The sequence below is a fragment of the Myotis myotis genome, unplaced genomic scaffold, assembly GCF_014108235.1.
Source record: "Myotis myotis isolate mMyoMyo1 unplaced genomic scaffold, mMyoMyo1.p scaffold_m19_p_4, whole genome shotgun sequence".
NCBI classification, from domain to species: domain Eukaryota; kingdom Metazoa; phylum Chordata; class Mammalia; order Chiroptera; family Vespertilionidae; genus Myotis; species Myotis myotis.
Window position 1 is genome coordinate 117081936 of NW_023416346.1, and position 27500 is coordinate 117109435.

Here is a 27500-nt window from a genome sequence, read left to right on the forward strand (position 1 = left end):
ACCAAAAAAGCTTAAGTTTTTTTCTGAGAACCACTTTTGAGGAAGATGTTTGCTTGTTCAAGCAAGTTATCTCAAGATTAGCATAGGATATATTTTCCTTACATAAATACAGGGTAGTGTTGCATCTGATTTGCATTTTGGGTTTCTGTTCTTTTTGTTGAATTGTAATCTACACACCAAACGTGCACAAATAATAAGTGTACAGCTTGACGCACAAAGTGAACACATCTCTGTAATCGGCATCCAAAACAAGAAACAAAACACTACCAGCGTCCCAGAGCTCCCCCCCACCCCACCCCTGTTCTGTTCCCAGCTACTCATCTTCCCCCCAAAGGTAACAATAGATTTGCCTTAATAAAACTTTATGTGCATAGAATCATAAAGTTTGCACTTTTTTCCCCTCTGTTTATTTTGCTCAACGTTGTTTGCGAGATTCATCCATGTTGCTGTGTGGAGCAGGAATTTGTTTATTCTCGTTGCCATGGGGTATTCCACTGAATGAATACATCACAATCTATCCACTCTACAGGTGATGGACATTTAGATGGCTTCCAGTTTAGGGGCTATTAAGAATGGTGCTACTGTGAATAGCCTTGTATATATCCTTGAAGCACATATGTGTATATTCCTGTTGGTTACAATACCTAGGAGTGACCTAATGCTCAGCTTTAGTAGGAACTGCCAAACTGTTTCTAATGTGGCTATAGTATCGATTTCCCACTGACTCTCTTTTGAACCTCTTTAACAATACACAGTCCTTTAGCTTTCAAAGATTTTTGTCTGGTAATGTAACAGTCTCCCCTATTTGTAGGGACAGAGCAGAAGTTAGCTATAACTACCTCTTTATCAACTTCAAAATAAACATAACTTGCCTCTGAATTAAATTCCTTGAGGTATGAAGAGTTGGGGTCATGTCCCTAGAGATTATCCACAGCCAAATCTTAAACTCAAGTTATCTTCCTCTACAACCTCGAGCAAGCAAGGCCTGCATTCTCACATCAACTGGTATACTAGTATATTCATAGAAATCAAATTCATTTGGTTTAAGCCCGAACAATATCAAATCAGGAAGGAAAGTGGGCTGCCCCCAAAGTACTTTTTGAGCATTAAACATCATTTTTCTTCTACTACGGGCACAAATAAACCCACACCAACTGTGATTTTAAAATACAATGACAGTGTATTGAGCCCCATTACTTTACAAAAGGTGAGGCTAGAATTGACTCTAGGCATCACAGCATGAAGCAGATTCGGAACTCTAAACCCCGCTGGCACTGACAGAGACCATGAGGTACATGTCTAGAAATGGAAAATTGCCTTTGCTGAAAGATCCCTATCAGCATCTTCACCATCTACTGCATAGTTCCAACCGCTCCAGGTTCACTCTCAAGTTCTCCATATGCCCCTCAACTGCCAGCCTGGCCACATGCCCACCCAACTCTTTACCAGCCTCTGCTCCAGACAGGCAGGCCGTGTGCTCTTCCTCTCCTCTGCGCCCCGGCCCCAGGAATTCTTCTCCTTTGTTTTTGTTTTTAAAATATATTTTTATTGATTTCAGAGAGGAAGGGAGAAGCAGAGAGAGAAACATCAGTGATGAGAATCATTGATTGGCTGCCTCCTGCACACCCCTTACTGGGGATCGAGCCCGCAACTTGGGCATGTATGTGCCCTTGACTGGAATCGAACCTGGAACCCTTCAGTCCCCTTCAGTCCGTACGCTGACGCTCTATCCACTGAGCCAAACCAGTTAGGGCGATTCTGCTCCTCCTTTGAGGCCCATCCTTCCAGCCTTGTGCCTAAAGATCCACTCGGTTTCTACCTTCCTCATCAGACCTCACAGTCATCAGTATCTGGGAAGCCTTTCTGGTCTCCATGCTTCAGTTTGCTCACTTTCCTCTCCTCTGGGTCCCCAGGGTTCACCACATCCTGCAGACCTAGAGAATGCAGTCCAGGGGGACCTCACTGGTTTGATCACCTTCACACCTCCTGGGATGGGAGCTTCTGTGGGCAGACTGTGTGCATTCCCCTTTGCACTGCTGGTAGCTAGGCCAGAGCCAGTGGTACAGCTGGCCCTCAGTGAATGTTTGGGGAAGAAAGAAATTCACAAAGCCTGTCTCCGCCTCTCATTGAGCCTCAATGTATTGCCCAGGGATACAACACTAGTCCCTTGAAATGATTTCTAATGTTTCCCGTGTGCATTTCCCCCTGATAGACTGGCTTTGGGGTCAGACTGAATCTGGTTTGAAAGTTAGTTCTACCACTTAAAGGCTTGGGTGACTTTGGACACATTGCTTAACCTACTCATACCTCAATTTCCTCATCAATAAAATGAGGCTAATAAACCTCTCAGGGATGTTGTAAATATAATGAGATGCCCTATGGAAAGCATCCAGCACCATGACTGGTAGCCAGTAAATAGTGGATACATGACAGATCCCAACTAGACGGTAAGCTTCTGGAGGGGTGGTTTTATACATAGTTAGAAAGCCCAATACGATGTCCATGACAGGTGTTCCAGGAAACTTTGTCTAAGGAATATGTTTAAACTCTAGAATATGAATGCCCCCTTTTTAATGAATGCATTAAAACCGCTATTTCTAGTGTTTTCATAAAGATCTGCCTTTAGCATTTCAGTGCCTCTCGATTTCCATACACCTTTAGGCCTCATCTAAATTATTAGTCTTGAATATGAAAAGACTAAGATAAACTTTCTTGTGTTCCCTGCCACTCAATTAAATTAGTTCTCTTCCCAATCAACCAAAGGACTTGTATGCATGCATATGAGCATAACCAATGGACAGAGATAGTAGGGGGGTGAGGGCATGTGCTGGGGGTAGGAGCGGCCAGGGAGAGGTCAATGGGGGGAAAAAGGAGACTCATGTAATACTTCAAACAATAAAGAATTTAAATTAAAAAAATTATTTTTCTTCCCATTTTATTTGAATATCAGTATTAACTTAGCTATTTTACAAATATGGAACAACAGTGAGTGAAAGAAATTACTGGTTTGCCAACTCCACTGTCCTTCTTTGCAAAGAAAATTATTTCCATAGGCTACCAAAATAACTTATTTGGATTACTTCAATTAATTCTAATACAAAATATTGCCACCACTTCATTAATCAGCCGCTTGTGAGGGTTACTTTTCCAAGAAGTCTTTTTGGTAATTTGATTAGGAAGAATGGTAGCACACATTATCATCTGATTTAGTTTGTCCATCAAGTAGATAATTTACAGCAGGTCCTTGATGGATGGGCTTAGAAAACACACATAGCAATTCTTCATTTCAGGATCCTAGTCATACTTTTTTGTAAAGATGAAGTTATTTTTCAAAGTCTTTGGCAACACACGTTGCTGAATAAGCATCAGGAAATATTTCAGTGCGTTAAGAGGCATTTCACTCTTTCCCTCTCCTCACAGACAACCCTACCCCCACGAATGATGCAGTAATTAAAACCTAATTATTATCTTCATTTTAAACAAAACCTAAAGTGAATACCAATTAATAACAACATACTAATGAGCATCTGCTGTGATGAAATTGAATATGAATGTGCTGCAAATTTCGGGTAATTTATTTTTTTAGGGGAAGTGCCACTGGTCGCATTCTGCACATGGCAATTTCCATCTTAGGAGACAGGGCTGGCTTTAACACTGCAGATGTGGAAATATCCAAATACTGGCCATGAGGCGTTCAATGGGACTGAGGACAATTCTAGGGCTCTATCTTGAATTTACTGTCCTCCCTTCAAAAGTATCCCTTTTATTAAAAATAATCGTATTTCTAGGTTGACCCCATACCAAAAATAAAAACCCAAAAGATCCAAATTTGTCCCCTGCCCTACATGTAAGCATGTGTAACACCACAATAAAAAATTTAAATACAAATTTCAAGCCAGAAGAAACAATCATAAAAATAAAGGTTTATACTTTGGATTCCACTGGAACCTTAAGATGGCCTAGAAATATTTATGTTTAAGCAGGAGAAACCTTTGAAATCGGGAAGTACTGAGGTAGTCAACTGTGCTCAGATTAATTAGTGTTATTAATATCACTATATCAAGAAGCAAAACGTGGAGACAGAATGAGGTTCTATAGATGACACTTCCAACCACCTCCACATCCATGGTATTAATGAGTACAGCCACATCAGTGTTTTACAAAAGTGTTCCATTAGGGCACCCAGAAGGTTTCTCCAAGTGTTTGGTTCTGATTTCACTGATTAAAGTATATATTCATTGTAAAAAATTCAAAACAGGCATATTCGCCTGCATATATAACAAATTTAAAGACATGAAAGAACACATGTTAACCGGTGTTCTGCAAAACGAAAAATGTTATGAAGCTAAACTACACATCTATATTGATAAAAATATAATTTACCTATTTTATAGATGGAGGTTCTGCATGAAGTCTTATTTGGAAAAGAGGGTTTCCTGGATTAGGTCATTTCTCGGGTTTCTTTCCAGACTGAAACTAAACTGAAAACTACCATCTGAGTTTGTTGTCTTATTTACAAAAGGAACCATTGGCAATTCACCCAAATATATCTATCTTGTTAAAATAAAAATTCTCTACCACTTCTCACCCACCCCTACCCACAAAAAAGTAGGCAAAACTGAAGTCTAAAATGTTGGGTCAGTTTTCTAATATCTTAATAACTGGTCCCCCTGACAGTCTATAATGAACAATATTAACAGTTACTAAAATAAATGTATATAGCTACTGTAAATAAATTGATATAACATTCAGGATGAAAACAACTCTCTATAACTTTTTAATGGTATGTTTACCTTCCATTTTCTAAGAGAATTATTTGTATATTTTAGTGATGCTACCCTGAGAGGTCTTTGACAATCAAACTCTTTTTTAAAGTTTTTTTAAAAATATATACTTTTATTGATTTCAGAAAGGGAGAGAGAAAGAGATAGAAACATCAATAATGAGAGAGAACAACTGATCTGCTGCCTCCTCCACGCACCCTACTGGGGACTGAGCCCGCAACCCCGGGCATGTGCCCTTGACAGGTAAATGAACCTGGGACCCTTCAGTCCACAGGCCAACACTCTATCCCCTGAGCCAAAGCAGCTAGAGCCATACTCATTTTTTATTCATGCCCCTTGTACTTGTATAGTATGTTAGGATTTCCAAAGCATTCAATGCTCAAAACAGTTCTGTGAGGTAGGGGGAAACGAGAATGACTTTCCTTATTTTGCAAAACTCATCAAGGTTGTCATCTGTTCATGATCCCAGATCTGGTCAGTGATTGGGGTAGCTGTGGTCAGTTTGAAAACCTTTTAGAGAAACTGGTGGAGTAAAAATTATAATAACAGTTCATAGCTAGAATCAAGAAGGCTACAGCTTTTTATTGCCAAATGACATCTCACATCTTGGCATGAAATGCTGGTGTAGAATTAATTGAGCTAGGCATTTTTAAAGTCCATATATTCATGCTATTTTAAAATGACAGGGATTTCTTGAGTGCTATATATGTGTTAAATCACACTAACATGAGGTATTAATATTCATTTGACACTTTCTAGTTTTCAGATCAATCTCCCTTGCATTATGCTTTTTTCCATTTGATCTTCAACAAATGAACTAGCTATTCTGATTATCCTCATTTTACAGATAAGAAAGCTGAGACTCAAAGAGGTTATGGGACTTGCCCTAGGTCATGCAGCTAGTAAGTGGCAGAGCCAAGACTTGATCCCAGGTTTTCAGTGTCCAAGCCCCTTGATCTCTTTAATATGCCACCTTTCATTCATGCACTTTCAACTATGTCATTCTGTGTATTAATCAGTTCTTCTATGGCTAGTTTTCAACCTGCCATACTTGCTTAGTGTACCAGAGAAGCAGTCCATTCATAGGCACCTGGTACCTCACGTATGCAGTGAGGCTATGGCGATGCTATATTTAGGGCACAGCCCACCACAAGTCAGAGTGGCTGGAGGATAGAGCCAAAGCAAAGGGCACTGGGCTGGGGGCTGGAGGTAGACGCTGCAAGGAAAAATTGACTAAGCCAAATAAAATGCTTCCCAATGTTATCATTGTTGCACTGGGGATCCAATGTCTAGCTGTGTCAATGTAACTGTATAATTTTTGTTTATCTTCATTCTAAGAAGCACCTTTTAGAAATTGTGCCTTTGATTGGAAATATGTCAAAATTTGAGTTCTTAGAAGTAAAGTTTATGGTCTACACAGACCTCTGTGTATATATTCGGGAACATTTTCATCTGGACTTAGAAATTCCTACTAGAACATAAAGCTTTCCTTTTTTAAAATATATTTTTGTTGATTTCAGAGAGGAAGGGAGGAGAAAGAGATAGAAACATCAATGATTGATCGGCTGCCTCCTGCACGCCCCACACTGAGAATCAAGACTCCAACCCGGGCACATGCCTTGACCCGGGAATCGAACCATGACCTTCTGGTTCATAGATCAATGCTCAACCACTGAGCCACGCTGGCTGGGCAAAGAAGCTTTCCTTTTATGCTTTACAAATGAAAAAAACTGAGGCTCAAAGAGGCCAAGTAATCTTTCTTCTCATTTGCAAACAGGGGGGAAAACCCCGTCTCAAGGAGGTTATGAGGATTAAATGTGTAAAACACTTAGTATTAGTACTTGTTGTACAGCGAGTGCTAAGTATTTGTTAGTATTATAACTCTTTATTAGCTATGAACACTTGCCATTGGAGGTTTCCTGAAATAAACCAAACAGGCACTTGCAAGAACTTTACTGTTTCTTTTTGCTTTTTAAATTTGGTCAACTTCATTCAAGAGCCAAAGCCAAACAGTATGCTTTCATAATTCTAAAGAAAAGTCATTGATAATGTAAGCAACTGATGAAAAAAGACGGGGGAGGGAGTTAAGACTTCAGTACCAATTATTGTAAAGAAATAAAGATGACTTAATTTCGCCCCCTCCAACAGGTTGAAATAAGACAAAATATTGCCTCGCTTGTAATCTCTTTGTGGCTGATATGGCAGTTCCTTTTAAGGTTTTGTAATTGCCTTGTGGAGAGGGATTATGTCATAAACCCCTTAGGGCTCCCAAGATTCTGGCACAGGGAGGATGAAGAAACTAGTGGGCATCAGCTCTTTAGAAGAAGGTGCTAAGTAAACCCAAGGTATTTTAAACTATGAAATGTAAAAAATGAAATAAGGTAAATATAGTGTAGCTAAGAGCACAGACTCTGGAACTAAACAGGGTTCAAATCCTGGCTCTACCCCTTAGGAGATATGTGATCTTGGCCAAGGCATCTAACCACTGTTTCCTCATATATGAACGGGGATGACAATAGTGCCTCACAGAATGATGGTGTAGTAGATGAAGAGTTTAACCGAGAAAATGCTTATAATAGTGCCTGCAACAGTAGGTAGTACATGTTTAAATCTTTCTTTCTTTTTTTTTGTTTTGTTAAATTTGGCCACAACAAACCCCTAATGTAGCTTTACAGTTTTTGTTTTGTTCTAGGGCAGCCGTGGGCAAACTACAGCCCGCAGGCCGGATCCGGCCCGTTTGAAATGAATAAAACTAAAAAAAAAAAAAAAAAAAAAAAGACCGTACCCTTTTATGTAATGATGTTTACTTTGAATTTATATTAGTTCACACAAACACTCCATCCATGCTTTTGTTCCGGCCCTCCGGTCCAGTTTAAGAACCCATTGTGGCCCTCGAGTCAAAAAGTTTGCCCACCCCTGTTCTAGGGTCTTTACATGTCAGTCTATAATGAAGTTATACATCTTATAAGCTATTAGAAGATAAATTATAGCAATGAATATATTTTAAAAGGGACTAATAGTTTCATAAAACATCCTAGACTCACATACATAACAAAAACTAAAAATGATGCTGAGTTTTTTTGTTAGCTTATTTTTTTATTTTATTTTATTTTTTCTGGGAGAGGTCTTTACTGACTGTTCTTAATCTTTCTTCTTGGTATAAGGTATGACATTAACGATATAGGGTAAATACACGAAACAGTAGTTAACTGTGTGGGTTCTGGGTCAGATAGACTCTGTTTCAAATCCTGGTTCTGATATGTATTATAGGGCAGAATCCTTGGGTGAGTCACTTAACCTCTCCAAGCCTCAGTTTCCCCATCTATAAAACAACCATGAGAGTGTTGTGAGGGTTAAATAGGATAATGCATATACAGTGTTTGGCACAAGGGTACTGCCTGGCACACAGTCTGCACTCGATTAATCTGAGTTATTATTTAAGTGTAATGCTCTGTAATACCACTGCCTCGACTATAAGACACTTATTGCATTTCAATGTTTCTGAAACAAAGATATGCCTTATAACTGCTGTTCTTGCTAACGACTTTCTTTTTCTTGAAAAGTTGTTGCTAAATCAGTGATGTGTTTTATAACTGACTAGAAGCCCAGTGCACAGATTTGTGCACTGGTGGAGTCCCTCAGCCTGGCCTGAGGGGAAAGGGCTGAAACCGGCTCTCTAACATCCCCAGAGGGGTCCTGGATTGCAAGAGGGCACAGGCCAGGCCGAAGGACCCCCACCGGTATACGATTGGGGCCAGGGAGGGTTCCAGGGCATGTCCAGCCCGTCTCACTCATTCCCAATCGGCCAGACCCCAGCAGCAAGCTAACCTACTGGTTGAAGCGTCTGCCCCCTGGTGGTCAGTGCATGTCATAGCAACTGGTAGAACGGTCGAACAAACAGTCAGACACTTAGCATATTAGGCTTTTATTATATAGGACTAGAGGCCTGTTGCACGAAAAGATTCATGCAATAGGCTTTCCCTTCCCCTGGCTGCCGGCACCAGTTTTCCTCCGGCACCCGGGACCCAGGCCTTCGCTCCGGCCGGAGCCGCCTTCAAGCCTTTGCTGCCCCACCTGGCCACCCTGGGCCGGGTTGCACATGGGGCGCCCGGGCGGGCCGGCCAATCACTGCTGCCCTGCCTGGCCACCCCGGGCCGGGTCACACACAGGACGCCCGCCGCCCTGGGTCGCAGATAGCAGGGCCAGAGGGCGGCAGGGCAGGCGGGATGGCGCTGTCCCGCCCCAACACCCTGGGTGGCAAATAGCAGGCCCGGATGGTGGCAGGGCAGGCAGGATGGCGCTGTCCCACCCTGCCTGCAGTATGCAAATTAGTCACCATCTTTGTTGGCAGTTAATTTGCATATCGCTCTGATTAGCCAATGGGAGGCATAGCGAAGGTACGGTCAATTACCATGTTTGTCTATTATTAGATAGGACTAGAGGCCTGGTGCAAAAAAATTTGTGCACTCGGGGGATGAGTAGGGGGTCCCTCAGCCTGGCCTGTGCCCTCTCCAGGTCTGGGACCCCTCAGAAGATAACCTGCTGGTTTAGGCCTGCTCCTGGGTGGCAGAGGGCAGGCCTAATCCCTAGGTGCAGCCCCTGGTCGGGATCAGAGTAGGACCGATTGGGGGGTTGGGGCGCCGCCCCCTGTCATGCACAGAGCAGGGTCGATGGGGAGGTTGCGGTGCCACCCCCTGTCACACACAGAGCAGGGCCGATCAGGGGGTTGGGGTGCCGCAGCCTGTCACACACAGAGCCACAGGGCAATCAGGGGGTTGGGGAGCTCCCCCCTATCAGGCACAGAGCAGGGCTGATCAGGGGGTTGGGGCGCCTTCCCCTGTCAGGAACAGAGCAGGGCTGATAGGGAGGTTGTGGCCCCGCCCCCTGTCACACACAGAGCTGCAGGGCGATCAGGGGGTTTGGGCGCTGCCCCCTGTCACGCTGATCCCGGTGCCGGGAGGCCTCGTGGCTCCACTGATCCCGGTGCTGGGAGGCATATTACCCTTTTACTATATAGAACAGAGGCCTGGTGCATGGGTGGGGGTTGGCTGGTTTGCCCTGAAGTGTGTCCTGGATCAGGGTGGGGGTCCCCACTGGGGTGCCTGGCCAGTCTAGGTGAGGGGCTGAGGGCTGTTTTCAGGCTGGCGGGTGACTGAAGCTCCCAACCGCTCCTTTTTTTCTTTTTTTCTTCTTTTTTTCATTCTGGGCCAGCTTTAGCTCTGGCTCCAGCTCTGAGGCCTCTGATGCTGAAAGCAGGTATCTGGTTTGTTTAGGTTGTATAATCGAAACACTGTATCAACTCCAGCTCTGAGATCCCGTCAGGCTGAAAGCTGGTTTCTGGGGTTTTGTTTAGCTTCTATATTTGTTACAATGTTTCAAACTGCAAGCTCAGAGGCCGGCAGCGGCAGGCGGGGAACGTTGCAGTCCTCCGTCACTGAAGCAAGCAAGCCTCGTGTTCAGTTTAAGCTGCCTTGTGGCCGGTCGCCATCTTGGCTGGCAGTTAATTTGCATATCACCCTGATTAGCCAATGGGAAGGGTAGCGGTCGTACGCTAATTACCATGTTTCTCTTTTATTAGATAGGATAGCATGGTAGAACAGAGAAAAACAGTAGGCATAAGCAAATTTAACATTTATGCCTTTTCTTCGTCCCCTTATTTCATTAGTTAAGATTCAGTTCTTGTTACTATTCAATTCTATTGGTCAGACTATGTTTGACAGTTATCTGGTCCTAGCCAGCTCAGTCAATGAAATAAATCCATATATCTTACTCCCAGCATGGCTGCTAAGCTCTAAGGACATAGACTTCGTATACTTACCAGCCACCATCATAATAGGAAATAAGAAGAAGGAATTATCTCACTGAGATCATTTAGTAGAGTCCAATGGTTTGGACTTTCTATAGGGAATTTCAGGTAGCCATTAACATAATTTAGTTCCGAAACCCATAATACAGCCAAAAACTCATGGTAGATGTCCCATGATGTTTTATATAAGAAGCCATTCAGTAACAAGTCATTGTAGGAATTCTTTCCAAATGTCAGCAGTTCATTTTGATAAACAATGAAAAACAGTAACAAAGAAAGTGTATTAATGTATGTGCATGTGCAATTCATGAATTCCTTATCTAAATTCTTCCAATTTGCCAAAATGATACTAGCACTACAAAAACAGAGCCAACAAAAACTGGTTTTGGCTTCTCCTTGCCCTTTCTTGTTAGAATGCATTAGAAATTACAGTATTAGATACTTGTTTAATTAGAAACTAGGCTTGCTTGTATTCAAGACCTGGTCTTTCCTATTGAAAGCTCACCTAGGCCACCTTCTATACTCAATAGGAAACAAACCATTCTATAGAGAGGTATAAAAACAAACAAAACACAAACTAACTAACAAATTTTCCTTGGAATAAAAGCCAAGAAAATGTCCTCTGTCAACTACTTTCACCTAAAAGGAAGGAAACAGTAATTTCCTATAACTTCTTTAAGAAGCTTTGAGACTTAAATTATATTTGAAAAAAATCAAAAAAACAGAAGCAAAAAAACCTGCCCAGGCTCTATACCTCTAGGTCTCAAAGCATGGGAAGCTCTTTGATAATATATCCCACTAACATTCTCTATACCCCCTTTTAATTAATGTATAGTTGACATATAATATTAGTTTCAGGTGTACAACACTGATTCAACATTTATATACCTTACAATGTGAGCACCATGATAAGTCTAGTAACTTGTCTCGGTACAAAGTTATTAAAATATTGACTATATTCCCCATTCTTTAATGATATCTCTGTGATTTATTTATAACTGGCAGTTTGTACTTCTTTTTTTTTTTAAATATATTTTATTGATTTTTTACAGAGAAGAGGGTAGAGAGATAGAGCGTTAGAAACATCGATGAGAGAGAAACATCAATCAGCTGCCTCCTGCACATCTCCTACTGGGGATATGCCCGCAACCCAGGTACATGCCCTTGACCGGAATCGAACCTGGGACCTTTCAGTCCGCAGGCCGACGCTCTATCCACTGAGCCAAACCGGTTTTGGCTGTACTTCTTTTTAAAAAAATATATTTTTTATTAATTTCAGAGAGGAAGAGATAGAAACATCAATGATGAGATAGAATCACTAATCGGCTGCCTCCTGCACACCCCACACTGAGGAGTTAACCTGCAACCTGGGCATGTGCCCTGACTGGAAATCGAACTGTGACCTCCAGGTTCATGGGTTGACACTCAACCACTGAGCCATGCCGGCCAGGCAGTTTGTACTTCCTAATCCCCTTCACCTTTGTCACCTATCTCCCCAACTCTTTCCATTCTGGCAACTATCAGTCTGTTCTTTGTATCTAAGAGTTTATTTTGTTTGTTCTTTTTTTTTTTTTAGATTCCACATGCAAGTGACAGCAAGGGTATTTTCTTTTTTTTTTACTTACTTCACTTAGCATAATACCCTCCAGGGTCCATCATGTAGATGCAAATGATGAGACTTCACTCTTTCTTATGGCTAAGTAGTATTTCACTATTTAGATATACCACATCTTCCTTATCCATTCATCCACTGATGAACACTTAGGTTGCTTCCATATCTTGGCTATCATAAATAATGCTGTAATAAACACAGGGGTGTATATATGGTTTCAAATTAGTGTTTTCATTTTCTTCAGATAAATGTCCAGAAGTGGAACTGTTGGATCATATGAGTTCTCTTTTTAATTTTTTGTCTCCCCTTTCAAAGATTGTCCTCAGGCTCCTCAGATAGGCTTTATTCCAGCCTCAACAGATTTAGATCCTATTCTAGTTTGTCTTTCTGTCCTTTTTTTTTTTTTTGTTAATCCTCACCTGATATTTTTCCATTGATTTTTAGAGAGTGGAAGGGAGGGGCAAAGACACACAGAGAGAAACATCCATGTAAGAGAAACACAATTGGTTGACTTCCACATGAGCCCTAGTTGGAACCCTTCAGTTTGCAGGCTGATGCTCTATCCACTGAACCAAAACAGCTGGGGTTGTTTTTCTGTTTTATCTTCCATGCTCTAGAGCAGCAGTTGCCAACTGGTGGTCCGTGGACCGCTGGTTTAAGGAAACCTTTGGAGCAGCGGTCGCCAACGGGTGGTGGTCCGTGAGGTAGAAAAGGTTGGCGAGCGCTGCTCTAGAGCATACTCTATCTGGGGTTTGAATAGAAACTTCAAGGATCAACAGTGAACCATTATGCCCTCACGCCTACATTATGCCCGCGTCTTATTTGATTCTTTGGCAGGTTGCACTGACATGAAAAAGCGTACTGTTTCTTCGGCATTCCTCCTGGCTCTAATTGGTTTGTAATCCTCAATGACTATAAGAGAACTGCCTCAATTTAAGTTCCAGCAGGTCTGTTTCTCTCAAATCATTTGCCACCACCCCCACCACCATCACACTGAGTCACTGTTGCCTTGGATATACACAACGTGGTGCTCAATTATTCAGGTGCAGATAATCCATACCTTGTTCTTCCTCTTTCCTGCTTTAGACTTCATTTCTCAGCAGTTTTTCAACCAGCAAAGTGAGAAAGAGTAATATACTTTGCTGAAATATGGTGCTGGCACATAGTAGGTATTCAATAAACACTGTTCCAATATTGAGTAGGTAAAGCATGAAATCAGTCAAATGAGTCGCCTAGCAACACTCTAAAAGTTTAGAGTGATGGAAAGTAGCGATGACTGGTTAAAAATTCAAGTTGTTGTTATCTGTGAATTTCATCTGTCCAGGTGAGTGGTTTTCAAACATTTTCTCAGTAATGAAACCTATTTTCTTTGTTTTTTTAAAATTATTAAATTTATTGTGGTGACATTAGTTAATAGGATCATATAGGTTTCCAGTTTACATTTCTATGATACAAGATCTGTATATTGCACTGTGTGCCCACCACCCAAAGTCAAACCATCTTCTGTATTTATTAGGCCCCCTCCACCCTAATGAAACCTATTTTCATAGGTGAACTTTAATAGAGAAACCTCACAAATAAAACAGATAAAAGTGGACATACTCAAAGGATGTCTTTGAATAACGTCTGGGGTCTCTCACCCATAGAATGTAGTAGTGAACACTTTTTAATGCTAGCATAATCATACAAGGTATGTCCAGAATGTAGGAGGTAGAGCCCTATGCTCTCCAAATAGGCCAGTTAGTTTTGTGAAGAAACGAAACGGGCAAATTGGTAGGTACATCATCAGCTGAAAGTGAGGATGTGAATTTGCTAAGCCTAATATGAAATGGTGTACAATCACAACCATTATAAAAGAAAAGAAAAGGAAAGAAAATATCATTACTGTTCCCTTTAGAGCTAGCATAGGTGGGCAGAAGCTGTTGGAAGCAGTTTGAGACTGCAGTCATCCACGAGCCTGTAGGAGGTCCCACCCACCAATGTGACTCCAGGGTAATCTATTTCACCTCGCTCAGACACACTGTTTCATAGATGTGAATGCAAAATAACCTTAACCAGTAATTTTAAACCAGGAGAACAAAAGGAACATGATTGAAACTAATTTACATTTTCAATTATTATTACAAAAATTTAGAAACTTGCTTTTTCCATGTGTGTGGTCTGTTTATTTTTAAATTATCACCTTTAACCCACAGGAAGTAATGTTTGAAAAGGGTTCCAGGATGCTGGCTATGGTGAGATAGAGAAAAAAAAAATTAGGATTGAAATTCCCTTACTCTCTAAGATGCCATGTTCTCACAATAAATAAGACTGAACCACAAGAAAATAGATGTATACATGTATTCCACAAACACATGCAAGGTTCCCTGAACTCTACTGTTGTCAAAAAATCCCACACATTGTTCCAAAATCCAGATTTTCCTATTCAAAACAGTGTTATGTTTTCAAGGCTTTATGTTGTTATTTAAATGGTTAGAACTTATATGAGTAGCCTGACACTGATGCCCACATCTATTTCATCTATTTCTTAAGCAAGGCTTCAGAAAGACCTGCCTTTGTTTTTACTTTAGCAATGAGACTATTAATGTTTTGTACCTTAAAAGAGATTTTTTGTCATAGTTGGATATCTTCCCCTTGGTGTAGATTCCTTAGCTGGTGTAGAAAGCTTAGCAGGGGCTCCCAATGACACATCTATTTAGTGTGCCTTGTTTTCAGCTTGGCAGCTTTGGGACTTACCTTATAGTGACCTCAGTGCTGGATATTTAATTCATATAATTTTTTTTGTTGAAATGGAGCAACTTTTGCTCTATGTCTCCAAATGTATCCTTTCACTTGAAGAAATTGATCCTTTACACAATTATATCTTATCAACAGACCACAGAAATTCACTTTTCTTTAATTTTGATTTTAAAACTGACCACAGTAAAATTGACTTGGGAGAGGGGAACAGTTCTATGATTTTTAACACATGTAACACCCACAAGAATCAGGACATAGGACAGTTCCATCACCTCCAAAACTCCCTTGTGATGGCCCAGCCCGTGTGGCTCAGTGGTTGATCGTTGACCTATGAGCCAGGAGGTCACGGTTTGATTCCTGGTCAGGGCACATGCCTGGGTTACGGGCTTGATCACCAGTGTGGGGCGTGCAGGAGGCAGTTGATCAATGATTCTCTCTCTCCCTCTCCCTTCCTCTCTGAAATCAATAAAAAAAGATTTAAAAAAACTCCCCTGTGCTGCCCCTTTGTATTCACATTTTGAGAATGCCATCTAAATGGAATCATGTAGTATGTAGTATGTAGTATTTTGAGTCTGGCTTCTTTCACTCAGCATAATGCCTCTGAGATCCATCCAAGTTACTTGTGTTTCAGTTGTCCATGGTATGCAAATACCACAGTTTACCCATTCATCCTTTGAAGTGTGTTTGAGTTGTTTCCAGTTTGGAGCTATTATGAATTCAGCTGTTTATAAACACTTGTGTACAGGTTTTTATTGAGCGTAAGTTTCATTTCTCCAGGGTAAATACCCAGAAAGATATCTAGGTCACATAGTAAGTGTATACTAACCTTTATAAAGAATTGCCAGAGAAAAACCAAGATGGCGGCATAGGTAAACACCAGAAATTGCTGCCTCGCACAACCACTTCAAAAATACAACTAAAAGAGGGAACGGACATCACCCAGAAGCACAGGAAGGCTGGCTGAGTGGAAATTCCACAACTAGAAGGAAAGAGAAAAGCATACTGAGACTCAGAGAAGGCGCAGTGCAGAAGTGAAATACTTAGGTGTGGAGGTGCGCGCGGAGTGGGCTGGCAGCTGAGGGCGCGGTTGCCTGTTTCAATCGGGAGGGTGTCTCAGACTCTGAGCTCCAGTTCTGGGTGAGTCTCTAGGGACCCAGACTCAAACAGGAGAAGCGGGACTGTCTGGCATTGGTCGGAACTCGAGGGCAGCTTTCTCTCCAAGGTTTGCAGCGGTTGCTGGGACACTGAGAGGCAGAGCCTCTGGGGACGGAACTGAGAGCAGCCATAACTGCTCGCTCTGCCCGCCCTGTTGATCCCGTGTGACCTGCCCTGCCCAAGCCCTGCACAGAGCCATTTGCGGGATAGCCTCAGGCAAAGGCTAGATTAGCACCTCCCCAGAGCACAGAAGTTCTCCCACTGCAGACACAGCTGATTCTCACAGCCAGTTGGCCTGGAGGTCAAATCCCTCCCAGTGTTACCTACAACAATCAAGGCTTAGCTCAGGGGTGGGCAAACTTTTTGACTTGAGGGCCACAATGGGTTCTTAAACTGGACCGGAGGGCCGGAACAAAAGCATGGATGGAGTGTTTGTGTGAACTAATATAAATTCAAAGTAAACATCATTACATAAAAGGGTACGGTCTTTTTTTTTTTTTTTTTTTTTTTTAGTTTTATTCATTTCAAACGGGCCGGATCCGGCCTGCGGGCCGTAGTTTGCCCACGGCTGCAGCTACAACAAGACTGCGCAGAAAGACCACAAGGGGGTGCACCAAGAGTGTCTACCTCAGGTAATTGGGACACTTAGCACAGAAAGCCACTCTATCGACACAGCGAAGCATACAAAATGCTGAGACAAAGAAACGGGACACAAATGACAGAACTGGAGGAAAGCAGGCTGCTGGATATAGAATTTAAAACCACACTTTTGAGGTCTTTCAAGAGTCTTCTAGAGATTGCCGATAAACTTAATGAGATGTACAAGAAATCGAATGAGACCCTCGATGTTGTGATAAAGGACCAACTAGAAATTAAGCATACACTGACTGAAATAAAGAATATTATACAAACTCTCAATAGCAGACCAGAGGAGCGCAAGAATCAAGGCAAAGATTTGAAATGCGAAGAAGCAAAAAACACCCAACCAGAAAAGCAAAATGAAAAAAGAATCCGAAAATACGAAGATAGTGTAAGGAGCCTCTGGGACAGCGTCAAGCGTACCAACATCAGAATTATAGGGGTGCCAGAAGATGAGAGAGAGCAAGATATTGAAAACCTATTTGAAGAAATAATGACAGAAAACTTCCCCTACCTGGTGAAAGAAATAGACTTAGAGGTCCAGGAGGCGCAGAGAACCCCAAACAAAAGGAATCCAAAGAGGACCACACCAAGACACATCATAATTAAAATGCCAAGAGCAAAAGACAAAGAGAGAATTTTAAAAGCAGCAAGAGAAAGAAACTCAGTTACCTACAAGGGAGTACCCGTATGACTGTCAGCTGATTTCTCAACAGAAACTTTGCAAGCCAGAAGGGAGTGGCAAGAAATATTCAAAGTGATGAATACCAAGAACCTACAACCAAGATTGCTTTATCCAGCAAAGCTATCATTCAGAATTGAAGGTCAGATAAAGAGCTTCACAGATATGGAAAAGCTAAAGGAGTTCATCACCACCAAACCAGTATTATATGAAATGCTGAAAGGTATCCTTTAAGAAGAGGAAGGGGAAGAAAAAGGTAAAGATACAAATTATGAACAACAAATACGCATCTATCAACAAGTGAATCTAAGAATCAAGTGAATAAATCATCTGATGAACAGAATGAACTGGTGATTATAATAGAATCAGGGACATAGAAAGGGAATGGACTGACTATTCTTGGGGGGGAAAGGGGTGTGGTAGATGCGGGAAGAGACTGCACCTATGGATGAGGACAGGGGGTGGGGAGTGAGGGCGGAGGGTGGGGTAGGAACTGGGAGGAGGGGAGTTATGGGGGGAAAAAAGAGGAACAAATGTAATAATCTGAACAATAAAGATAATCTGAACAATAAAGATTTAATTAAAAAAAAAAAAGAATTGCCAAACTGTTTTCCAGACTAAGCACCATTTTACATTCCCACCAGCAACATATGAAGGTGCCTGTTCCACATCCTCGCTGGCATTTAGTATTGTCAGTATTTTGTATTTTAGCCTTTGTCATGTTTTCTGTTTGCATGTCCTTGATGCTAGTAATGCTGAGCAAGTTTTCACATGCTTATTTGTCATCCTTACATCTTCTTTGATGAAGAATCTGTTCAAGTCTTTTATTTTTAAATTGAATTCCTTGCTATTTTTACTGTTGAGTTTTGAGAGTTCTTTATGCATAATGGATACAGGTCCCTTGTTGGATATGTAATTTGTAAATTTTTTTCTCCAAGTTTGTGGCTTGTCATTTCTTTTCCTTAACATTAAGTATCTTTTCCAAAAAGAAGGTTTTTATTTTGATGATGTCCAGGTGACTTTTCCTTTTATGGATTAAGAGTTTGCTCTCATTCGTAAGAACTCTTTCACTATCTCTGGGTCATGAAGAGTTTCTTTTAAAGTTTTACAGTTTCATATTTTAGACCTGTGATACATTTTGAGTTAGTTTTTGTGTAAGGTAAGAGCTTTAGATCAAAGTTCATTTTTTTCTGCATATGGACATCCAATTTCTCCATCACTTGTTCAAAGGACTATTCATTCTCCATTAAGCTGCTTTTGCATCTTTGTCAAAAATCAAATGGCCATACTTGTGAGTCTATTCTTTTCCACTGATCTAGGTATCTTTTTGTCAGCTCCACACTGTCTTGATTATTGTAGCTTTATTGCCTGTCTTAAATCTGACTACTGATTACCTCACTTTATTCTTTTACTGAGCCAAACCAGTCAAGGCAAATTATGAATTCAATTTCTTTAACAGGTTATGGGACTACTGAGGTTATCTATTTCATCTTGGATGAATTTTTATAGTTTGCGATTTTTGAGGAACTGGTCCACTACTTCTAAGTTGTCAAATATGTGTTGTTTCCCTTATTGTCCTTTTAAAGTCTTTGGAGGTCTAGCATTCTGGATATTGTTAATTTGTATCTTTTCTTTTCTTTTTTACCTTTGTCAGAAATGATAAGCCTCTAGCAAGGCTGGAAAAGGTAAAAAGAGAAATGATACAATATGCTTTGTATGATTTCAATTCTTTTAAATTCATTAAGGTTCCTTTTATGACTCAGAATACAGTGTATCTTGTTAAATGTTCCATGTGCACTTGACAAGAATGTGGATCTTGCTATTGTTGGGTGGAGTGTTCTATAAATATCAATTAGATCCAGTTGGTTGTCAGTTCTTCTATATCCTTGCTGATTTTCTGTCCAATATTTCTATCAATTACCGAGAGAGGAGTGTTAAAGTTGCCAACTATAATTATGGATTGTCTATTTCTCCTTTCAGTTCTGCCAGTTTTTGCTTCAGGTATTTTGAAGCACTGCTGTTAAGTGGATACACATTTTGGATTGTTATCTCTTCTTAGTGAATTAGCTCTTTTATAATTATGTAAAGTCCCTCTTTATCCCTAGTAATTTTCTTTGCTCTGAAGTCTAATTTTCTGCTATTAATATAGTCACTCTAACTTTCTTTTGATTAGTGTTTGCATGGTATACCTTTTGCCATTTTCTACTTTTAACCTACCTATATCATTATATTTGAAGTAAGTTTCTTGAAGACATTTTATAGCTACATCATTTAAAAAAAATCAATTCTGATCATTTATTTTAACTGGTATTCACAATGTATTGCTTAATGATGGAGATACATTCTGAGAAATGCATCTTTAGTTGACTTCATCATTGTGTTAACATGATAGCGTGCACTTACACAAACCTAGATGGTACAGCACACTACACATCTGTTGCTCCTAGGATATAAGTCTGTACAGCTGTTAATTGTACTGAATACTGTAGGGAGTTGTAACACTATGGTAAATATTTGTGTATCTAAACACATCTAAACCTAGAAAAGGAATGGTAAAAATACGGTCTAAAAGATAAAACACGGTACACCTGTATAGGGCACTTAACATGAATGGAGCTTGCAGGACCAGAGGTTGCTCTTGGTGAGCCAGTGAGTGAGTGGTGAGTGAATGTGAAGGCCTAGAACATTACTGTACACGACTCGAGAGTTTACAAACTCTGTCCCACAAGTCCTCCCTCTGCTCCCCTCCAACAGGGTCAGAAATGGGACGACTGAAGCTGTCAATACTGCTCCATGAACAGGAGTGTGGGCTGGGCTGAATGGAAATATCGAGAAGAAACTGGCTAAGTGTAGATCATTGTAATAATGACTGTCAGGAGGGAGTGAAAGGTGGCCAAGGGTCAGTAGGAATAAGAAAATCAAGATGGCGAGATAAAGGAACATAGGGGACTGTCATGGCCAGGTGGTTTTGGCTACTGCATGCTGGAGCAGCGGTCAGATTAAGGAACTTTGTGGTATTCATAAAAAAGAGGGTGTTTAACAACGTGGAGAGGGTGTAGAACTGAGGACTCAATATTTGGACTTTGGAAATTTGTTTTTGGTTCCATTGATCCTATCTAGCAAAAAGGGCTCTCTCTGGTATTGAACTAATGGAAGAAATATAACTTATCCATGCTTTGCACCATTACAACTGGAAAATATTTCCAAAGCACAGGGACAGGCTGGCCCTCCACCACAGAAAGCTTTTACTAAAGTGGCAGTGGGACTTAATACTGGTTAAGGTAGGTCCTGTGGGTCTGTGTCCTTGTACAGGATCTTAGGTCCTCAACAAAGAATTAACAGCCATGTACTCTGAACACCTTCAAGCTAGATCTGGAAGGGCTGCAGAGCCTTCGGAATATGTAGATCTGGGGGTACAGGCTCCTCTGTGCTGAAACAGGTCAGTGGCTGACTGATTAGGATGAAATTGGTACACTTAAAACTGAGGTGCTGTGAGTGAAAGGGAATCTATTGCCAAGCCCCATAGATATTGTTCCTGTCAAAGACAAAAAATTCCTTTTGAACCACATATCCTTCCATTTCTTTCAGGAAATTCAGCACCATTATAATCTTTTGGGACTTCCATTGTATATATTGTCCTTTGTTGACTGAAATGTCATTATGTAGCACATGACTATATACACATTTAGACCGCTTGCATTTATTTATTGATATGTTTGGATTTGGGTCTACCATTTTATTATTTGCTTTCTGTTTGTTACTTCTGTTTTTCCTTCCTCTTTCCCATTTATTGTTCTCTTTGGAATTACTTGAACATTTTTTTCATTATTTAAGTTAATCAACTGTGTTTTTGACATGTCTTTGTATACTAATTCATAGTAAAGGATGATGATACTTTACTCAGAACAGAAATTGTACCACTTCAAGTGGAAAGTAAAAACCCATATAGGTCCCTTTTCCCTCCCCCTTTTATGGTCAAGTTGTCTTATATATACTTGCATATACTGAAAACTATCAGACAATGCTAGAATTTTTGCTTTCACATATAAAATACATTCTAAAGAACTCAAGAGGAGAAAAATAGTCTATTATATTTACTAATTCTTTTACTCTTCATTCTCGATGTTCCAAATTTCCTTCCAGTATCATTTTCCTTTAACAATCCTGTCAGAGCAGGTCTGTTGGCAATGCATTCTCCCTCATCTGTTTTTCCTAATCTGAAAATGCCTTTTACATTTGAGGCAGGATAGTAAGAAGACAGGATAATTCCTTGGCAAGTGGAATGGGAAAACTGAGACAGCTGATTCAAACTAGCTTTATCCAGCACCCTGACTCACCTGCCCCCTTCCCCCTTGCAGGAACACTCCCTTAAGCATTAAGCACCCAGGACAATGATGTCCTGAGCAGTATCAAATAATCTTAGGAAAAAACTTCAGGTCTATTGACTACAGAGACAGAGTTTTGGTCAAAGTAGAGATAACATCTTAAAACCACAGCAAGGTCAGGTGAGGCGAAGCCATGGTTGGCATCAGGACCAAATGCAATGACCAATGACCAATGACTCCCTTACTCTAGTGCCAACCAGGCAGTAGAGACCACAACCCTGACCCTCTATGCTCATTTTGATAAATAAGCATATTAAAGGACACACCTGGAAAGCTGATGAATATTTTATTGAGATTCTACCCTGAGACCTCCTCTAAAATTCCTGCCTTTAGTAGAGAAAATAGATAAAAACCCTTAAGACAAAGGACCCAGTGTGAGCTCCATGGCCTCTGACAAGAAATGTGTCATTTGAATCATTTTCCCTTATAAATCTTTTTGTCTTTTGTTTCCAAAAGTTTGCTTCTGAGTGGATTTCTTTGTGTTTATCCTTTTGGGGGTTCACAGAGCTTTTTAAGTTCATGTCTTTTGTCAAAGTTGGGAAGTATTCACATTTTTTTTCAAATATTTTTTTCTGCTTGGTATCTTCCTCTTCTTTGGGACTTCAATGACATGAATGTTAGCCTTTTTATTATTGTTCCAAAAGGCCCTTGAGGCTGTGTTCTCCCCAATTCCCCAGTCTTTCTCTCTTCTTTTTATAAAAAAAAATTGATTGATTTTAGAGAGGGGAAGAAAGGGAGGGAGGGGGAGAGACAGGCATCAATTTGTTTTCCACTTATATATGCATTCATTGGTTGATTCTTGTATGTGCCCTGACCAGGGATAGAACCTGCAACCCTGGCATATTTGAACAATGCTCCAACCAAGTGAGCCTCTTTGATGCTACAACATGGCGGGTAGTTAATCACTTTAACTACGAACAATCACGCTTAAGCTACATAATCTTTACTCCCTGGAATGGAGATAAGAAACGCCCTAACCTTTGGAATAGAGATTGATAGGATTGGAATCAACTGGTATAAATACAGATGTAACAAGACAACAGGACACAGAACCTAGACACAGAACCTACACAGAACCTAGAGACAGAACCTAGCGAGAGAACATGGCAAAAGATCCTGGACAGAACCTGGATGAAGAACCTAGAGACAGAACCTGGCTACAGAACCTGGATAGAACATGGCAAGAGAACCTGACTAGAACCTGGTGATTGAACCTGGCAAAAGATCCTGGACAGGACCTGGCTACAGAACTTGGTTGGAGAACCTAGCCAGAACCTGGCTGAAGAACCTGGCTACAGAATCTGGTGACCGAACCTGGCTGGGGAACCTGGGGAACCTGGCTGGAGAACCTAGCAAGAGAACATGGACACAGAACCTGGCTGGAGATCCTGAACAGAACTTGGCTGGAGATCCTGGCTAGAGATCCTGGCTAGGCTGCTGATCAACTGAATGCTGTCTCCGTGTCATTCCTTCTTCGCCGACTCTGTCCACACCTTTGGGGACCCCTGGACCTGCTGGGGTTGGACCCCAGCACTCTCTTCTTTAAATTAGATCATTTTTATTGATCTATATTCAAGTTTACTGACTCCTGTCATTGCCATTCTAGTAAGCTCACCCAGTGAGTTTTTTTTTTTAATTTTGATTACCATATTTTCAGTTTTAATTTAGGTATCTGGCTCTTCTTTATATTGCTTCTTTGCTGAGATTTTGCATTTTTCATTCATTTCCAAAGTGTTCACCATTGCTTGTTAGAACACTTGTGTAATAGCTGCTTTAAAGTCTCTATCATATAATCCTAACATCGGTGTTGTCTCAGCATTGAGATCTTTTTGTTTTTTTGTTCCCATGCAAGTTGAGATTTTCCTGGTTCTTCTTATACCAAGTAATTTTAGATTGTATCCTGGATACTTTAAATATTTTATTATGATTCTATGGGTCTTGTTTAAATCCTATAAAAATGTTGATTTTTTTTTTAAAGTAGGCAATTGACTTCATTAGGTTTGGGCTGTGAGTTCCAACCCCCTTTCTGTGGGCTGTGGCTCTGATGTCAGTTTCGTTTTCAAAATTGCTGCAGGGTATTTTGGATCTGTCTCCTGTATGTACCACAGTATTCCATCTAGGTCCTGGGTGGTGGTGTTTTACTTCAGTTCTCAAAAATGTTTGCTACCGTCATTAGGCTCAGATCCTTTCCTTCCAGATCAGGGGATGAGCTAAGGAGATCATGAACAACTTCATGGGGTTCCTTTCCCTGAGGCTGTCGCTGTGATCTCCCTGGTACCTTCCAGTGACTTACAGCTAGCTCTGGTTTTCAGTCCTCTAGCCAGAAAGTTGGGCCTTTACATACTTTTTTGGGAGAGAGTGAGAGCAAGAGAGTGAGAGAGAGAGAGAGAGTTAGAGAGAGAGTTTTTCCCCCTTCCTTGGAGTTCTGGCTTCTGGTGACCCTCACTGCGCTTCTATTGCCACCATAAGAAAAAGAAAAAACCTGGGGGATTTTCACATTCTCTCTGGGAGTTCCTTTTGTTCTTTTTATTTCTCCAATCCGTGCTCACTACTTAAGATATGGATCAAAATTTATATCTTCTAAGAAGTCTTACCTTACTATTTTACGGAATCTCCTCAGCACCAATGTATTCATTCTACAATATATTATTAAAAACTTGTTTTGCTTCAAATGTCTGTGCTCTGTTCCTCATATTGAGATTGCATAAGGGCAGAACCCATGGCTTCAGAACCCTTTTTACTTCCCACATCCAGATAAGCATCCCGAAGATAGACAGTATTCAATAAGTTTAATTATGTGGTTGACAGATGTTCCAATCAGTCTTTGTAAAAATAAGAGTATCTTTGCACATTATGAGGATAAGGAGAACAATAAAATAGGGGGAAAGAAAGGTGCTAATTAATCATCAAGATAAAACAAGGTACAGTTGGTTGCACTATGTTCATTTTGAAAATGAGAATTTATTGCAATGTCACTGCTTTATCAGGGAACAATTTGAACATAATAAGAATTTTCTGTTTGCTTCTGCAGGATTTTGTCTATAAGAAACACTAGGTGAATGCACAGAACTGCACCCAGTTGAACTAAGCTACAAAGGAATATATGAAATGCACTGACCAGCTACCTCAGTTCACTGAGTGTATTATGAGCCACACTCATATCTGGTGTTTATTTCAACTTTCCTTCCAATTTTAGATAACTTTCCTTCTGCCACTTCATCATGATTCACAAGCTGCAACCCTTCAGTGGTTCATGTCTGCACATAAACTTCAGGTCTTGTTCAAGGTAAGTGCCATATTTATTATAGTATTAATATACTTCCTAGCTATTTGAGATGTATAAGATTATGTCACTGTTTTCGTTAAGTTCCTATATTTTTGTTTATGTGGCACTGATGAAATTTTTGTATTCTGTGCTCCTAAACTCTGCATTTCCCCCATAATCCATTTGGTTATTATCATGTGATTTTACATAACTTGGTGATTTTTAGAAACACATTACACTCAGGAGAACTGAGCTAATGGAGTAGAGAAGAGGGAAGACTGGTGGAAGGATAAGGTATACGGATAAAAACAAGAAACAAGATACGGAGCATATTCTTTAATTTCAACATTTGGGCAAGAAGATTTTCTTTGATCTATAACCATCCAAAAAAAGAAGAGCATTGCCTGACACCACTAAACTGGGAACTGGTAGCTAATCCAATCATAGATTAGTTTGCTCTAAAGCAAGCATGTCAAACTCGCGGCCGGTGGGCCACATGCCGAGAGTTTGACATGCTTGCTCCAAAGAGTCAACTTCAACTCAATGGTTCAGAGTAGAAGGGGCACAGCTTCCCAGGACTAGTCTCTCTAACATCAGAGCATCACCTAAATAGAGAAAGCATAGGAGAAGGTACCAAATCCTCTAGCTTCTGATTGGAAGCCCTTAGAAGAAAGCCACAGGAATGTCTTGTTTCCTCATATCCACCTATTTTTATCCTATGATCTTTCTAGTCCTAGCTCGCATCTCACCTTTGCCAAGCAATCACCTCTCCTCTTTTCCTCCTCTAACCACTTATATACATGTTTATACTAAAAATTAGTAAAGCATACCTCGTTTTATTATGCTTCACAGATGTTTCTTTTTTAAAAAAAAACAAAACAACAACACAAAACAAATTGAGGGCAAGGTCCTCCATCAGCAAAAAGATTACAACTTGCTTTATTGTGATACTCACTTTATGGCAGTGGTCTGGAAACAGACCCACAATATCTCCGAGTTGTGCTTATATAGCAGTTATTTCTTTTCTGCCATCCCTTCAACACACCTGCATATGGACTCATGCACACCCATCAGTGACTCATTCTAGTTGTAATTCTCATGACTTTTAGGGGATCTCTCCGTGTGTATAGGAGTTGTGTGTGGGCGGGTGTCTCTGGTCCAGAAATTTGCCTTGTTAGCTAGACTGTGAGCTTTAAGTCCAGCACAAGTCATTTTGCCCCAAAAGCCTATTAAGAGCAAGGACAGTGCTATGCTACGTGGGGTCCAAAAGATCTTTTGTGTCTTTTGTATGGCAAGCAGTCGACCATTAAATCTATGCTTAGAAAGAACCAGTGATTTGGGTAAGGAGTCTATTCATTTATTTACCTTGAAAATGACTTATTTTTAGGTGAGCAATTAAAGGTATTAAAATTCAATTCAGAACCAATAGACTACAGGAAGGAAGCTCTCTACCATTCATTCTATATAATAGCATGGGGGGGGGGGGAGATCTGAGCAACAAATCCTATCAGTTTTTACTTTAAAATGCACCCAGAACCCAACCCCTTCTCACAAATTCCCCTCCTATTCTTTCAGTCCACCTGCCACCATCTTTTGCCTGGATTACAGCAATCAAAACAACCCACCTAAAGTCAAATCATGGCACTCCTCGGCTCAGAACTTCACAGTAGTTCCCCATCGCCCTGGAATAGAAGTCAAAGTCCTTCTATTCTATATGCCCACCCTGGTCTGTCTCCTATCCCTGCTCCCATCTGCCTTACCTTACCTACTTTCCCAACTGTCCACTCATCCTTTGCCAGACCAGCCTCCTTGCTATTCCTTAAACATGCCAAGCACCCTCCTACCTCAGGCCCTTTATACTTGTTCCTTGTGCCTGACATGCTTTTCCTCCACATGTCTACAAGGCTCACTGCCTCACATCCTTCTGGCTTTTTCTCAGTATCAAGAACTTCCCTACCCACCTTATATAAATTAGCAACCCCTACTTGCATCAATCTCTCTCCTGCTTACACAGCTCAATTGTTTTCCATCGTACTTGTCCCCACCTGCCATATCATACAACTATTGTTTATCATCTACCTTTCCATACTGGAATGTAAGTTCCATGAGAACAGGAACTTAATGTCTTGCTTTATCCCTAGTGGCTGTAACAATGTTGGGCCAGAGTAGGTGCTCAACAGATTTTTGTAGAATGAATTTGGAGTATATAATAAGCTACATTATTTGTAATCATGACTTATAAGCATAAAATGATCTCTGCTCGGCATTCCAAGAAATACATATCCCATATATCAAGGTTATTATCAAGGTTATATGTTTGAAGGAAGAAATAACACAAAAAATATGAAGGCTATAAGAAAAGACTCAGAAATCCTATTTCGTAATTAGAAAGTGCTGCCCTAAAACGTAGAGGCGTTGGAAATCTCAGTTCCC

The 27500-nt window shown here is 40.7% G+C and overlaps 1 protein-coding gene across 5 annotated transcripts in view; it reads right to left on the reverse strand.

The window, feature by feature from the left end:
• The window catches only part of POLA1 (DNA polymerase alpha 1, catalytic subunit), a 316833-nt gene that overhangs the window by 78315 nt on the left and 211018 nt on the right, over positions 1 to 27500 (reverse strand). Inside the window, exon 36 of one of the 5 annotated variants that reach the window (XM_036304557.1) lies at positions 5283 to 5306. The exons of the other annotated variants lie outside the window; for them this stretch is intronic. Coding sequence (XP_036160450.1) covers positions 5298 to 5306 — 9 coding nt within the window. The 3' untranslated portion in view covers positions 5283 to 5297. Of the gene's footprint in view, positions 1 to 5282; positions 5307 to 27500 lie in introns of those variants that run through there. 5 annotated transcript variants of the gene reach the window in all.